At 40.8% G+C, this 14,659-nt stretch overlaps 1 protein-coding gene across 1 annotated transcript in view; it reads right to left on the bottom strand.

Annotated features, from left to right (window-relative positions):
- The window catches only part of LOC104407486 (slit homolog 3 protein-like), a gene marked incomplete at its 5' end in the record, with an annotated part of 141,439 nt that overhangs the window by 20,810 nt on the left and 105,970 nt on the right, over positions 1-14,659 (bottom strand). The window contains 2 exons of the mRNA XM_010016787.1: positions 4,526-4,669; positions 7,811-7,954. Of these exons, the coding sequence (XP_010015089.1) occupies positions 4,526-4,669; positions 7,811-7,954 (288 nt within the window). The remainder of the gene's footprint in view (positions 1-4,525; positions 4,670-7,810; positions 7,955-14,659) is intronic.

Here is a 14,659-nt window from a genome sequence, read left to right as displayed (position 1 = left end):
GCTGTGCAGTACCCAAAACAACCATCTGACACCCTCTGTGAGAGGGATGGATTCTTAACTCAGCTTGGGTTAGCAGAGTTTAAAAAAGGGAAGCCCTGTCCACCCTGTTTTAAGCCATGCAAAAGTAGACGTACAGCAAGTTTCTCAGTAGAGCACCTGTATCATAGATAGTATATAAAAGATATTATTCATTTCTATTTCTTAATAGCCTGTGATCCTTTCGATGAGTGTGAGAGTTATTTTAAGCATCCATCTTTCTAAGCTAACTAGAAGTAGTGCTGAGTGTCTTGGAAAAACACTTTCCTGGAGTCCTGTACTGAAATGCCTATCCATAACTTTTGTGTAAGGGATTTTGTCACTAAACTTCAGATGAAGGAAAGAGGCTGATGTTCCTTGTAAAAAACCCATAAGGCTGACTATATAATGTATACAGACAGGGGGAATCAATAGCCTTAGTTTGAGGTTGCCTCATTGAAGAAAAACGAGCTGTCAGAGCTCCATGTATGGTAAATGAAGTATCTAAACCAACACCGATGGAATTCTCACATCATATCTGAGTATGTCCAAGAGTTGTTATTTTGGTAGTACAGACAAAAGATGATAATGGAATTTCTCTAAAGCACATCATATCTTAAAGACAAAAAAAAAAATAAGGCCTTAAAGAAACAGGCACTTCAAATGCAGGTGGAGTAGCCAAAGACCTTGTAAGTCTTCACTTGCAACATACTTTTACAAACCTAAACACGTAGGTTTTCAGCCAAGCAATTCCTTCATAAAACAATGCTGTTGAAGACAAAAACATACGACACAGTTGAGGTGTGGCAGCAAGAAAACAAAGCCAAAGCAGGTCTTAAATTCCATCGGTTCTAGGCCAGCGGCACATACCCACAATATGATTTACAGCTGCTTTCTGCATTGTAAAAGAGCGTACTTCAATCACTGCACTAGCCTGGAGCTCCAGATGTGTAATTACATGTGGATCAAGCACAGACTGTTGTACATTGTGTAGAGGGAGAACTGGGGGCAGGAGAAAACCCAGCATAATGTTCTGTAATGAAAATACTCAACCTCCTTCATGCTGACTAGGGTTTGAAAGTAAGGCTAACTTGCAGTATAAAGGTGAGAAATTAATAGGTTTCATCAGAGCTTTCAAGCAGAATGTGCAGATAAGTCCTGAAAGGATTACTCTAATTCTAGTTACTTTCCTTCTGAATTGTTTTCCATTTTCTTTAATCCATAAGAACACATGCAGGATGCCTTGTATATTTTCCATACTGACACACTTTGGCATGCGCAGAGTGTTCAAACCAAATGTTCAAACCTCCAACGCTAAGTGAACCAATGCTTCAAAGGCCACTTGTTCCACTGATGGAAGCAAGTGAGATCATATTCACACAACAACTTCTGTGACACAAATCCATTAAAATGAACTATTCCGCAGTTGAAAACAAGCAGCAGGTGTTTGTGGAAAACCAGCAGCTCTGAATGTAAAGAACATTTTGCACATCTAGAGAGTGACTTGCTGGGACACAGCAAAAACTCTCAAAAGAATTCAAACGGTAAATCAGAAAATGCTCCCATCTGAACAGTAATGGCCCCTTTCTACAGAGCGGAGGCTGGCAGTAAGGATCCACAAACCCTGACTTTCTTCTTGGCAAACACAGGTTAACACATGACCTAAAATTTATTAAATCCTTAGATTAGAATTTGGATTATGCTTTTCTTAGGAACTAAGAAATCAGGTTTTACATATAAAATTAATAAATAGAGAAAGAAATGTTCTGGTTTGAAATCCAAGCAATTCTGGGTAAAAAAGGACAAATTTCTCTTGTCACGTGTTACACACATCCTTCTGGTGTAGCTTTACGCATTTTAGCAACACCTAGATTTTGTTTTTTCTCCAACTGCAGACTGATTTGTTGCTTTAATGTAGTATGAAGTTCAAACATGTCCTTGTGTACTTCCCATGGCAAGACTGTGATGCAACTTTTGGAAATAATGTAAGATCAAGGCTCTCTACAAAGGATCATGTGGGACAAGAGATTCCCTACTTGAAAAGCAACTGATAGACCAATTACTTGCAAAAGCTTAATTTTAGAATCTGGCTATTCAAGTGGAGTTCTCAGGTCACACGCAGTAATGTTGGGTAGACAAATTGTTATAAAACTTGATCATTAGTAATCAGAGTTCCTACATGTAAGGCAGTGATTTAACCATTCAAACAGAAGCGAAGCAATCAAGCTTTTAGCAAAGATGTTGTACTAACATTAAATTCACAAGTGTTTACTCAAGGACATAGCCATATTTCTAAAATCATGGGGAAACAGAAGTCCTGAGGAATGAAATATGCATATCCAACTGCAAATGTCTCTTAAAAACTGCAAAGAAACCATAGAATATTAACGATTTAAATAGATTCTAGTGACTTGTTAGACAAACATACTGAAACCCATCTGCATACTATTGAAATTAGGTTGAAAATGTACCCTGCAATTTGGGTTACATTTATTCTAGAATAGTTTCATGTCATTCTGATGAATCAGTTCTCATTCTAGCTCCATGCAGCTATCAGAATAATAACTCATGGAAAATCAGTTCTGCTTGCAAATATGCCCCCTTGAGTGTGGTAAGGACTGAAAGACATGCCTGAACTCTTTGTATGCGGAAGTGCAGGCACACTTCAAATTCGAATGCTACATTATCTAGTTTTACTAGTAACAAATAAAAACCTCCTTTTTTTTAACCAATAACTTACAAAATAAAGTTCTTCCTCTACTGATAACCATTCATCAGAGCATTATTTCCAGAGCTATTTGTGTTTTGATAATATGCATGAGGCTGACTCACAAAGAGCAACAACAAAAGGAGCAACAGTTTTTAGCGCTGTAAATATGCCAAGATAGAAATGGAAATGTTAAACTTTGTATGAATTTCTGGCTCACATTAATAGATGCAAAAATAAGTCATTACAATACCCGATTAACTCCCAAAGTGTGGGTTGAACAGGAAAAGCAGTCATACTATCTATCTTCAGTCGTGTTGTCATCTAATACATCCACCTACAGTGGAGCAATGTTGGGAAATGAACACATCCGAATTTTGCATTTATATGTGAAATAGCACTATGGCCTTAAACAAATGCCTACAGAAGTGAAAAGCATCCCTTCTCCTGCCTGTAGATCATGCACAGGGTGAAAATGTGTCAAAGAACAAACTTTTTCATCAAGACACAGCTAGGAACCTGCCATGACCAGCATGATTAGAAATCATTGCCAAAGCAAGGCATTCTCATTAACAGCAGCTCTAATTGCTGTTGTTAGAAATTATCATAATCTTTATCCACAGTTGAAAATAGAAGAAAATGGGCTATCTTCTAACAAAACATGACAAATAAGCTTCTATGCAAACAAAGTAGGGACTTTATAGACTGATTCAGAGTCACAGCTATTAAGGATGCAAGTGCAGGAGCAGCAGGAAGGCACTGCTTGCAGCACAGGGAGAACAAGCTTTCAGCAAGTAGCACTTGCTTTGAACAGTGACTTGAAAACAGTCAATAAAATGAGTCTGGTTGTGTCTCTCTCTTTGACCATCAATTTCAGGGAGGCTTTTGGGACTACAGAAAGTAAATGGAAGAAAAGTTCTTTATGGTGTATGAAGCTAATGCCAAAATGAGAGACGATTTGCTGGTAAAAAGTTGTAACAGAATGAAAGTATAAGCAACAAAGTAGCTGAGATTTAACACTACATTTTTCCTCCAAACATGACGGGGGGGAGTGCTTTCAAAACCTGAAATACAGTAGCACCAACAGTTTATTTTGACTGGACAATCAGGGTGTATTTTCAGGTCAGACAACTTCCATTAACAGCAACATCAGGGGCCCCATTCACAGCTGGAAACAAAGGGCAGACTTTCATTCCATATTTATCAGTCTGCACTTTATTACAATGGACACACTACAGAAAGCATGTAAACATATTTAAGAAGCAAGGAAAGTACTTCAAAGGAGGATGGAGACTTATCAGAACAACTTAAAATGGGATTTTCAAATCAGCAGGACTTGAGTATTTTGTCCTCTTAAGCTCTTCTGAAAATCTGAGCATTAGCTGGTAGATTTCTTCTGATATTTAACTAATTTAACTGAAATCCAAGAAAGCTGTTCTTACAAAATTAGACTCTACTGAAACTAAAGCAGCTTCAGGGAGCTAAAGTGTGTGATAAGCTACGGACTTCTGAAGCTGCAGAGCTTCTTTTACATGAACTTCTGCTGTGCATTGAATAAGCTACGACACAGCACAAGAGTCACCTGCCCCAGCCTGGCAGCCTCCAAGTCTTTTCAGCCACTTCAGCTGAAGCAATTCTGATGTTTTTCAACTGTTTTCCTAAATCCCACCTTGAATCCTCCAAACCTGCAATTGCATTTTCCCTAAATGAGGTTTTCTGCATATTAACAATAAGTAGTTTGATTTTGCAAAAGCACAGGATAACAGCATCATGCCATGTTCATACTGTAACAAGACAACTTACATTGTAGACAAAGAGACTAATGTGCTGAAGGCTCCAGGGGTGATAGTGCTGATGTGATTGTCATACAGAGAAAGAAGCCTCACTGAGCTCAGTCCAGCAAAGGTGTCATTGTTTATACAGCTGATAGAGTTGCTCCTCAGCATCCTGCAAGGATTAAAACAGGGAATTAGGAACTATGGGGGTGATGAGATGGCGATGATGGTGGTGTATGATTTCAGGATAAGAGGTCCTTTATCTAGGGCACCAATGAATGCTTTGGCAAGCACTGTGCTTTATTTTTATTGATTACTGAAGTACAACACAGTCATAGGAGGGCTACATTTACGTAAACATTGTCTCATGAATTTAAAATGCCTTTCTTCCACACAACATTAGAGGCTGATGATCCACATCTCAAAGTAGGATGCAGTTAAAATTACGACTAGTGGCAACCTTGAAATAAAACCTGAAGTCTTCATTTAGTAAATATCTGAGAGTAAGTGAAGAGGTGTTTCAGAGATCAGTTGAGAAAGACTGCCAGAAATGTGTGACAATCACAATACTGGCTGCATCCCATCTACTCCTGTGGTGGATGTTTTTTGTAATCCACACTGCGTAACTATGGAAGGAAACAGCATCCTCAGCAAAAATCAAGGAATAGCTTAGGAAAGAATTCCAGACCTAACACACGCTTTGAAATGTCATTATATTCATTAATTGACAAGACAGAAAGCAGTAACCATACTATAAATTAGTCTTCATTTAATGTTTGTATCAGATGAATCAGTGCCATGTTTTGGATGATAGATCTCTCTGAGTTGTTATGGTAACAATGAACTCGACAATAAAGCCCAATTAATCTGAAAGGCTGTAGTATCTTGTTTCACTCTATTGCAAAAAAGCTCACGTTTATTTGTTACACTCCATGCCAATCAACATCTGGGGCTGTAAACATCGTTACACTGGTGTGATATTCCTACTTAGGTGAAAAATTACCCAGTAATTAAAGCATACTATGGAAAATCCACAAAATATATGCAGCTCATGCTGCTGTTCCAGTGAATTGATCCTGGTTAATTCCCTGGTATCAGATTCATGCAGTGAACAATGAAAACTCAGGCTCCCTTAGAAGTCCAGATTTAAATCTCAGATTGGTATCCACCAGATGGGCACTCAGATGCTACATCAATAGATACTTGAAAAATACCAAAGAGAGATTAGATACGGCTGGGAAGAAATTCACAGCGTAATCACAAACACTCAGTGTTTAAGACCTGAACGTAACATTGCTTTTGATTTACTGTTAGAGAACAGTAAATCAATGTACCTAGAGAAGTACATTTACCATCACAGGCTCCACGGTCTCAACAGTTCTGGTCTTGCAACTGGAGTGAAATTGTGCCAGAAAAGCATTGCAGGACTCAGACCCACACACCTTGCATACTAAGCTGCCTGAAAGCCTGGTCAACACCACAAGCTCTAAAATGAAGGCGGTAGTAAATAGAAGTAAGGCCTTAGCAACTCTAGGAAACATCTCAGTTCTGTATGTAAAGTATCAGACAGTAGTTGTGCAAGATGGGATGACCTAATTTGGATGTCAATCTTGCACAGTGCTTTACTACATGTCAGGAAACAGTCTTTTAAAAACTGGACCATGACTCTGTCCAGTGGGGCCTCTTTATAAAAGATCACAATCTTAATGCTCAAAGAAAGTCAGTTAATGGATAGAAATATCTATTCCTCAAGCCAAAACCTTTGGTTTCGAATCATGGTTCACAGTGCACTGTGTGCCCTTCCTGAAGGAAAACTTATACTTACAGATCCTCATATCATGCTGTGTATATTTAGACTGCATTATGGGCTGGGGGGAAATGTAGGTCAGGTCAGCAGGATAGCTTGAATGTTAAGCATCTTTTTATTAAAAAATGCCAAATTTTGTTTAGGAGCACTGCCACAGGCTGCTTTACAGTATAAAAATTAATTTAGTATCTAGGGGCGCTATTTTCAAATCCCTTCCTAAAGTGCATCCGTTAAATTAAAGAACAGATGGCTGTAACCACAGAAAAAATGTTAAAGGAACAGCAAATGAAAAGTTCCCTATTCATCACTACAGGCCAAAGTCCTTGAAGGGAAACCTTCGTTTTACACTTGAGTAGGGACTGAAGTAATCATGCCACCATATTCTGTAACATAAGTATTTGTTGCTAATGAATAAATCACAGATTTTAAATTGCATTTGATTCCTAGAGTCTATTTACTGACAGCATCCACCTAGTCAAGTGCTTTCTTCCCACAGCAGGGAAGACTATGCAAGAGATGTATTTTTTATGTACACAGCATAGATACTGTCTGGCACGAGTCTTTGCTGTCACCAGAAGCCTAGCCCCTGACTGCTTCTCAGGATGGTGGATGGGGTGGATTAAACATCATCTTGAAATCTTGATTATGATTCCTCTTCCAATGTAACTATTAACACGAAGATAAATTAGTGTTAGGAACTATGAGTTTACATGTTAATTCTCAGAAAGAAGTTAGAGCAGTTGTCTAAGCACAAAAGTAATACCAAACTGATTTCTTATGCATTTGGAATCTGTGTCTTCTTCACACTCTCCCCACCCACAACCACATGAATAGTATACCCACACCATTTTTATGGTACTTGGTGTGGGCAAGAAAGAGCATGCTGTGGCTAGTCCAGAGCCGTACCTGTGCTTGTAGGCTACTACACTTGGTGCAGAGTGAGTGGCCAGCTACCCTCTGTCAGCAGGACCTGTAACAGTTTGCTTATGCCTGCCCTGAAGCTGTTTAGCTCTACCTGTTTTGGTGGCGGTAATAACTTGAGTCTTTCTTTTACCTACTGATTTCTTACAGTTTGTAGGATATTAAAAATCTTTTAGGCTCCTAGCCTACTCTGGGGTTTGGTTTAAGCAGACCAATAGTTCCAATTTGGGTGGAGGCTGAGTGGAAGGATGGGTTAAGAAATAGCAAATGTGTTCCTACATGCCTTGTTTCCATGGGAGATAACAAAACAATAGAAGTTTTAAATGATTAAAGGTGCCCCCGTTTGACCATGAATTTCACCATCATGTTACTCCTGAAATTTTTGAAAATCTGCTTTTTTTACAGAAATAGCAGATAAACCTCAAACATACCCAGGGCTAGAAACATACCAAAGACTTCATGACAGTGATGCAAGACCCTGCCTTGTAGCTTGTTGTCTAGAGGCAGATATTTTAGCAGGCATTGCTGAACTTGAGCACTCCACTCAACTTAGAGGAACTGAGAAAGCCAGGTCTTTGCACTTACAATGTCTTTAGCCCTGTGAGGCCTCGAAACATCCGTCCATGCACTGACTCCAGTTGATTCTCCGTCAGAATCAGCTCCTGTACTCCTGAAGCTCCGTCAAACGTGCCTTCTCGGATCTCCTTGATCTTGTTGTTGCTTAGATTTCTGGAAGGACACAGCCAGTCACAATAAGAAAGTTATTAGTGTTCTACTCCAAACATATGTCATCACACGGAAAGAAGGAAGATAGGGAGAATATGTGCCTTTTAGTAGTTATCTAGAGACATTCTTTCAGCAAGAGGAGCATACAGAAGTTCGAAAGTGTACTCACTGTACTTACACATAGTTTGCCTTCACTCTTCAAAACCACAGTTACACCAGATATATCATGAGCCTTTAAATTAATAGTATTACCAGCTTTGACACCTCATGTCATTCTTGCTTATACAGGTCTCAGAGATACAATAAGTGGGGGTTTCTAACATCTGATTTATATCCATGAAGTTATGGACCATGCTTGGGACTGGGGGCTCACCTGGCAAGAATCATGTAATGTTACTACCATGGAAATAGGTGTCACACATTGAAATAAGACTCACTTTTATTTCATGTATAAGACCTTTACTCTTTTTAAACTCAGCACAGGATTAACATACAAACCTGTGTGACTGCATGTACTTGATGTAAATTCTAATATTTGCACTCATGAACTCCCAGGCACTTAAATTTAAGACCACCTCTCAAAACTTAATTCTCAATTCACAATTTCTGCAATATACAGCATTATTTTCTAAATATTTACTCCACCTGTAGAGTCTCAAGATGTTTGCGTAAAGGTCAGCCTGGGAAAACTTCAATCTACAAAGTCAAATGAAATTCTGATGAAATGTAAGATTAATCTTTTGAATATTTCATCTTTGTGTAAAACCCAGAGAATAGACAACTTCTGAATGACAAAACACCATTAAAGATGCATTAAAATAAATGGCATTTAATTATTTAAAGCATTTCTATAAAAGTCCTTATGCACATTAAAACCTTGGGCTTCAGTCCTTCAAGCATCTCCTATGATGCCCTGTATAGATTATGATGAATAATCCTATTTGTTTAGGTTCCTCACAGGAAACACTATTCTTCATTTTACTGCCTATAACACGATCACTCATACTGAATACCACATTATTCCAGACATGATCCTAGTACACATGCAGCATGAGTAGTAGTTTCAAACTCCAAGTCCAGGCGATATAAAACAACTGACAAGGTATCAGATTAACACCTGGGCCACTCTGCTCAGAAGAACAGGGCAATCTTATTGGGATAAAAGTTGACAGAAGACATGGGAACAGGACAGCTTGGCCTCAGACAGAAATAATGTGGGTCTTGCTTTTTGCAGAAGTCATCACTTAATAAAAGAAGGCCAAGTCTTGGATCTGTGTTTCATGTGGGAAACTTGAGAATGCTGGTTCATGTCTGCTGAACAACTGTCAGATAGTGGGCCCTACAGCATGTGGCCCATCACCTCTTGTGCATTCTGTGATCAGAAAGAATAGGAGTATGCCAGCTATCAGCCAAAAATAACATTAAAACATATAGAAATACAGGCAGATTTTGCTTTCCAGAAGTTTAGTACTTTGTGCTAACACTCACTTGAAGGGTTTATGTTCAATGTCAAAGCAAGTCAAGGAAGGATATTCTGACATATGCATTTAATTTTGGGCCTCAGCTATTTCTCTAGTGGAAATACTTATAGCTCAGCATCTCTTTTGAATACTGGCACAAAGACATGCTCCCAATGATCCCTTTCCTGGTAAAGATCATGTCATGACGTGTATTTGCACAAAAATACATGAATAAATAAATAAATGTTTGTGATGGGAAGGGAGGATGAGTTACTACAGTACACAAAGACTTTGACTTTCAATTCACAGACTGCAAACTGACATACTTGTAGTTACCAAGTTTTACTAGTTATTTTTAATATCTAAAAGATATTTAGTCACATGAGTGCAATTTTAATGAAAGATTCAAAGCAATAAAAAGAGCAAATACTGAAGAAAAAAGGCCGGCCATAATTTGTAAAGGAATTGGCACCTTTATTCAATCCAAACCATCTGAATTTTAATTGCTGCCAAAGAACTCCTGTAGATATGCAAGTTCACTCAGTTGAGTTAATAATGTCTGCTCATTTCAACAATACAAAACTATCCAAAAATATGCTAGCAGTGAAAGGAGAAGCCAGTTCTATAAATCTTTCCCATGCAAAAGGTTTGAAAATCCAAGACCAAGTGCTATGGTGAAACTTGCAAGTTGCAAGGCAGAGAAGAGATCAACTTTACAATAATAAATAAGCAAAGAAGGCCAGGTTGGACACAGGGGCCTGGAGCAACTGGGTCTAGTGGAAGGTGCCCCTGCCCGTGGCAGGGAGTGAAACTGGATGAGCTTTAAGGTTCCTTCCAACCCAAATCAGTCTGGGACTCTATGATTGTCAAAACAGATGTTCTGCCAACCTGGATTTCTTTATTTTTCTTCCTGAATTAAAGCTTCCCATAAAGGAATGCAACAACAACAAAGAAAAGGTAGAGGACAGCACTCATTTACTACAAAAAAGTATAAATGTGTCCTTCTGGAATCCTGACCTACTCGAATAGCAAACATGAGGAATTACATACTTTTCAGTCTACAATTGCCAGCAAAAATGATCAGCTGATACAAATCTTGAAAGACGAAGGCACTGGAACTTTGGCCTGCTTTGCAGCTAAGGAGAGCTCTACTTCATCCTTCCCAGCACTAAAGAATTTTTAATATATGATCATGGCACTTGACAAGGAATTTATCTAATTATTTTTAATCAGAAAAACACTTCTGAGGCTTTACAGCAAAGTCCAATATAGAAAAGCCCGTCCTCTTACAATGCTGAGCTTCTGTAAGGAATTCTTGACATACTGGAAAACAATGAAAATGGATCTTGTGGATTTCCCAAGATACCTGTGCCCTCTGGCAGGGCCCAAATGGGAACTGATAGCAAGCTGGTTACTCAAGAAAGGTCACTGTTTCCGTAAGGACTCCTGATTTACCCTGGTGACAATGTTTAATCCTATTTTCAAACTTTGCTTTTGGGTAAGAGGTCAAAAGAAGTTTTCAGAAAGCCTGGGTTTACTTTATGTGGGGCTGTGAATAGGAAATGAGCATATCCAAGGAGGTATCAAGGTGACATTGCTCACACAGCTCACTTTCCAGTCAGATTTTATTTACTTTATGGCTACAGTTTATAATAGTATTATTTCTGTTGACCTTATAACTTCAACATAGAACAAGCTGGATTCTAGTCAGACTTAACAGAATCATTCATGCTGCTGGACCTGCTGGGTCAGTTTTAACATTCCAGCATGCTATTCATTGCTACCTTCCCCCAAGAACCACCACCAGAGCAAGCTGTTCTCAGACAGAGGGTGGCACCGAAAGCCTTAAGTACTACAGATAGACAGTGAAGACCACCCAGTGACACTCCTACATTCATCCAGCAGAGCAGACTGATGGCCTTACTGGAAAAAAAAATGAGGCACACAATGAGCCCAAATCATGGAATAACAGACTGGGTCGGGTTGAAAGGGACCTTAAAGCTCATCCAGTTCCAATCCCCTGCCACAAGCAGTGACACGTTTCACTAGAGCAGGTTGCTCCAAGCCCCTGTGTCCAGCCTGGCCTTGAACACTGCCAGGGATGGGGCAGCCACAGCTTCTCTGGGCACCCTGTGCCAGCGCCTCAGCACCCTCACAGGGAAGAACTTCTTTAGATCTAACCCAAACTTCCCCTGTTCCAGTTGGAACCCATCACCCCTTGTCCTAACACTCCAGTCCCTGATGCAGAGTTCCTCTCCAGCATCCTTATAGGCCCCTTCAGACTCTGGAAGCTGCTCTGAGGTCTCCACACAGCTTCTCCAGGCTGAACAGCCCCAATGTTCTCAGCCTGTCTTCATACAGGAGATGCTCCAGCCCCTGATCATCCTCGTGGCCTCCTCTGGACTTGCTCCAACAGCTCCATGTCCTTCTTGTGTTGGAGACTCCAGAACTGCACCCAGTGCTGCAAGTGGGGTCTCACCAGAGCAGAGCAGAGGGGCAGGATCACCTCCTTCACCCTGCTTCTCTTGCTCTCCACAATATAGTTTCCAGAAAATAAACTGTTCTGTAGAACAAGTAATAGATGAGTGCAACCTCCATTGCCATGGCAAAATTCATGCTTAGGGGAATGAACAGCAGGTAACAGCTGTTTCCAAGGACACAAACTACTTTTACCTCCCCAAGAAACCTGAGATGCTGTTTTTGGAGCTAACTGATAGACTGCAAACTTTATAATGATTCAATTTTATTTTGCATGTGAAATGTGTTAAGTTCTGGGCTGACACTCCATGAAATTCAATGTAGGAGAAATATTGACAGACAAATTAAGCCTCCAAAGGCAAAGATATACTAGAAGTGGGTTTGGCAGTACCAGCTATTGCCAAGACAGCCTGACACTTCCTATTGTAAGACCATACGTCTTATTCACTTTGCAACTTTGGCAAGGGGCAACAGAATGAACTGTTAGACGTCCCTTTCAGGTTTTGAGGTAAATAATTGTTCTTGTTCTTGTTATTTTGGCAAAGAGGCCACTCACCTCCTTCCCCAGCAGTGCATGAAGCACGGCAGTTCATCGTCTTGTTTGAATCTGAGCTCATTGCCATTCTTACCTCTACAGACATAGCTGCTGGTCCCACTGATCCCACTGATCTCCTGTAGGCACCGGGGAGTGGGCAGGCTCTGGAGCTGACATCTGGAGCTGCAGTCTGTCCCTATGGGTCAGCATCCCATTTCAGCAAGCAAGTGTATCTCTGTGCTCCCACTGAGTTAGGTACACAGGGGGGTTTGGAGCCTGAACCTGTTTGTCATGGCCAGAAGACCCCTCCAGGGTCTCACGACCATGGGATCCCTCAAGCACTGGAGGATTTCTTCACTGATTAACAACTTGAGGTAGTCCCAGGGAGTCATCGGGTCCCCCTGGGCTTGTTTCAGGCTGAATTTGGTGTGAGGAAAGGACTGCTTCCTTCCACAAAAGTAAAATCCTGACCTCTGTGAATGGTGGTGATGCCCCTCATCCCTGCCTGATGCGAGATCTTGCTGTGCAGAGTAAGAAGATCTCCCTTGGGTAACATGCTCCTCTGTAAAAAGCAGATGCTTTCAGGTCTGCTCTGCTGCTGGTGGGCAGCAGATGCTGGAGCCTTCCTGTCTCACAAGGACAGGATATCCCCAAAACCCCAAGTCGTGCTCCCACTCTGACAGAGCTCAGAAATGCAGCCTTGTATTTAGAATCGTAGAACAGTTTGGGTTGGAAAGGACCTTAAGATCACCTAGTTCCAATCCCCTGCCACGAGCAGGGACACCTTCCACTAGAGCAGTTTGCTCCAAGCCCTGTGTCCAACCTGGCCTTGAACACTGCCAGGGATGAAGCATTCACAACATCCTTGGGCAACCCATTCCAGTGCCTTACCACCCTCATGGGGGAGAACTTGTTCCTTAGATCCAACCTGAACTTCCCCTGTTCCAGTTGGAACCCATCGCCCCTTGTCCTAACGCTCCAGTCCCTGATGCAGAGTCCCGCTCCAGCATCCTTATAGCCCCCTTCAGACACTGGAAGCTGCTCTGAGGTCTCCATGCAGCTTCTCCAGGCTGAACAGCCCCAATGTTCTCAGCCTGCCTTCAGACAGGAGATGCTCCAGCCCCTGATCATCCTCGTGGCCTCCTCTGGACTTGCTCCAACAGCTCCATGTCCTTCTTGTGTTGAGGACACCCAGTGCTGCAAGTGTGGTCTCATGAGAGCAGAGTAGATGGGCAGGATCACCTCCATGACCTGCTGGTCACGTTTCTTTTGATGCAGCCCAGTACACAGGAGGTTTCTGAGCTCAAGCGCACACTGAAGCCTGGTCATGTTCAGTTTCTCATCGACCAACACCCCCAAGTCCTTATCCTCAGGCTGCTCTGACCACCTGTAGCTGTGCCTGGGGTTGCCTCGACCCAGGTGTAGAACTTTGCACTTGGCTTGGTTGAACTTCACTTCAAGCAGATTTAAATTGATCCTTTCTAACCGCTGTACAAAATACTGGCAACACAGTAAGTCACTGTAATGTGGCTTAAGCTGTAGAGACAAGTCATCCCTTTGCACTTGTGAGATCAGATGAGGTAGTATGGCAAGAACACAGTGAAAACAACAACGTTGAGGGCAGTCTGGAAAACCCACTGGAGTACCCAGTAGATTACTTCTGCACTGGGTTAGATCTGTCTACAGGAATGGACACCACCTTTTTATTCTGCTGTAAAAAGCATTAAATATAAGGATGGATTAAAATGCAGGTTATAAAATAGCACCATGTAAATGGGATTTGCAGCTAATTACTGAAGTTATGTGTTGGGTTTTGTTTTTTAAAAGGCATATGCAGACATATTAACCTTTTAAAAACCAGCCAGGGAATCTCAGCAATTTAAATCCTAAATAACATGTGGCATAACTTTGCATTATGGGTCTGTGACCTTTACATTTCTATATCAAGAATTCCACTTTGATTTACATGAAAATGTATTAAAACTTTGCCTGACACATCATACAATAAGGTTCAGCTTAGGAGGAATATTTATAAACTAATTACGTCCCAAATGCTAATTAGACACTAGAGGTAGTGTTGGCAGTACCATCTCTTGCAAAGGTGCTCTGATACTTCCTTTTTCTTTGTATATATGTACTCTATAACATCTACAATATTCAAGAGAATGAGCTGCCAGATGATGTCCTTCTCATGTTTAGAGGTAGACACTTCTCAGCTTTTTTTTTTTTTATTTT

The sequence above is a fragment of the Nestor notabilis genome, unplaced genomic scaffold (genome assembly GCF_000696875.1).
Source record: "Nestor notabilis isolate BGI_N333 unplaced genomic scaffold, ASM69687v1 scaffold4396, whole genome shotgun sequence".
NCBI classification, from domain to species: Eukaryota; Metazoa; Chordata; class Aves; order Psittaciformes; family Psittacidae; genus Nestor; species Nestor notabilis.
This window is presented reverse-complemented; position numbering and strand designations above follow the sequence as displayed.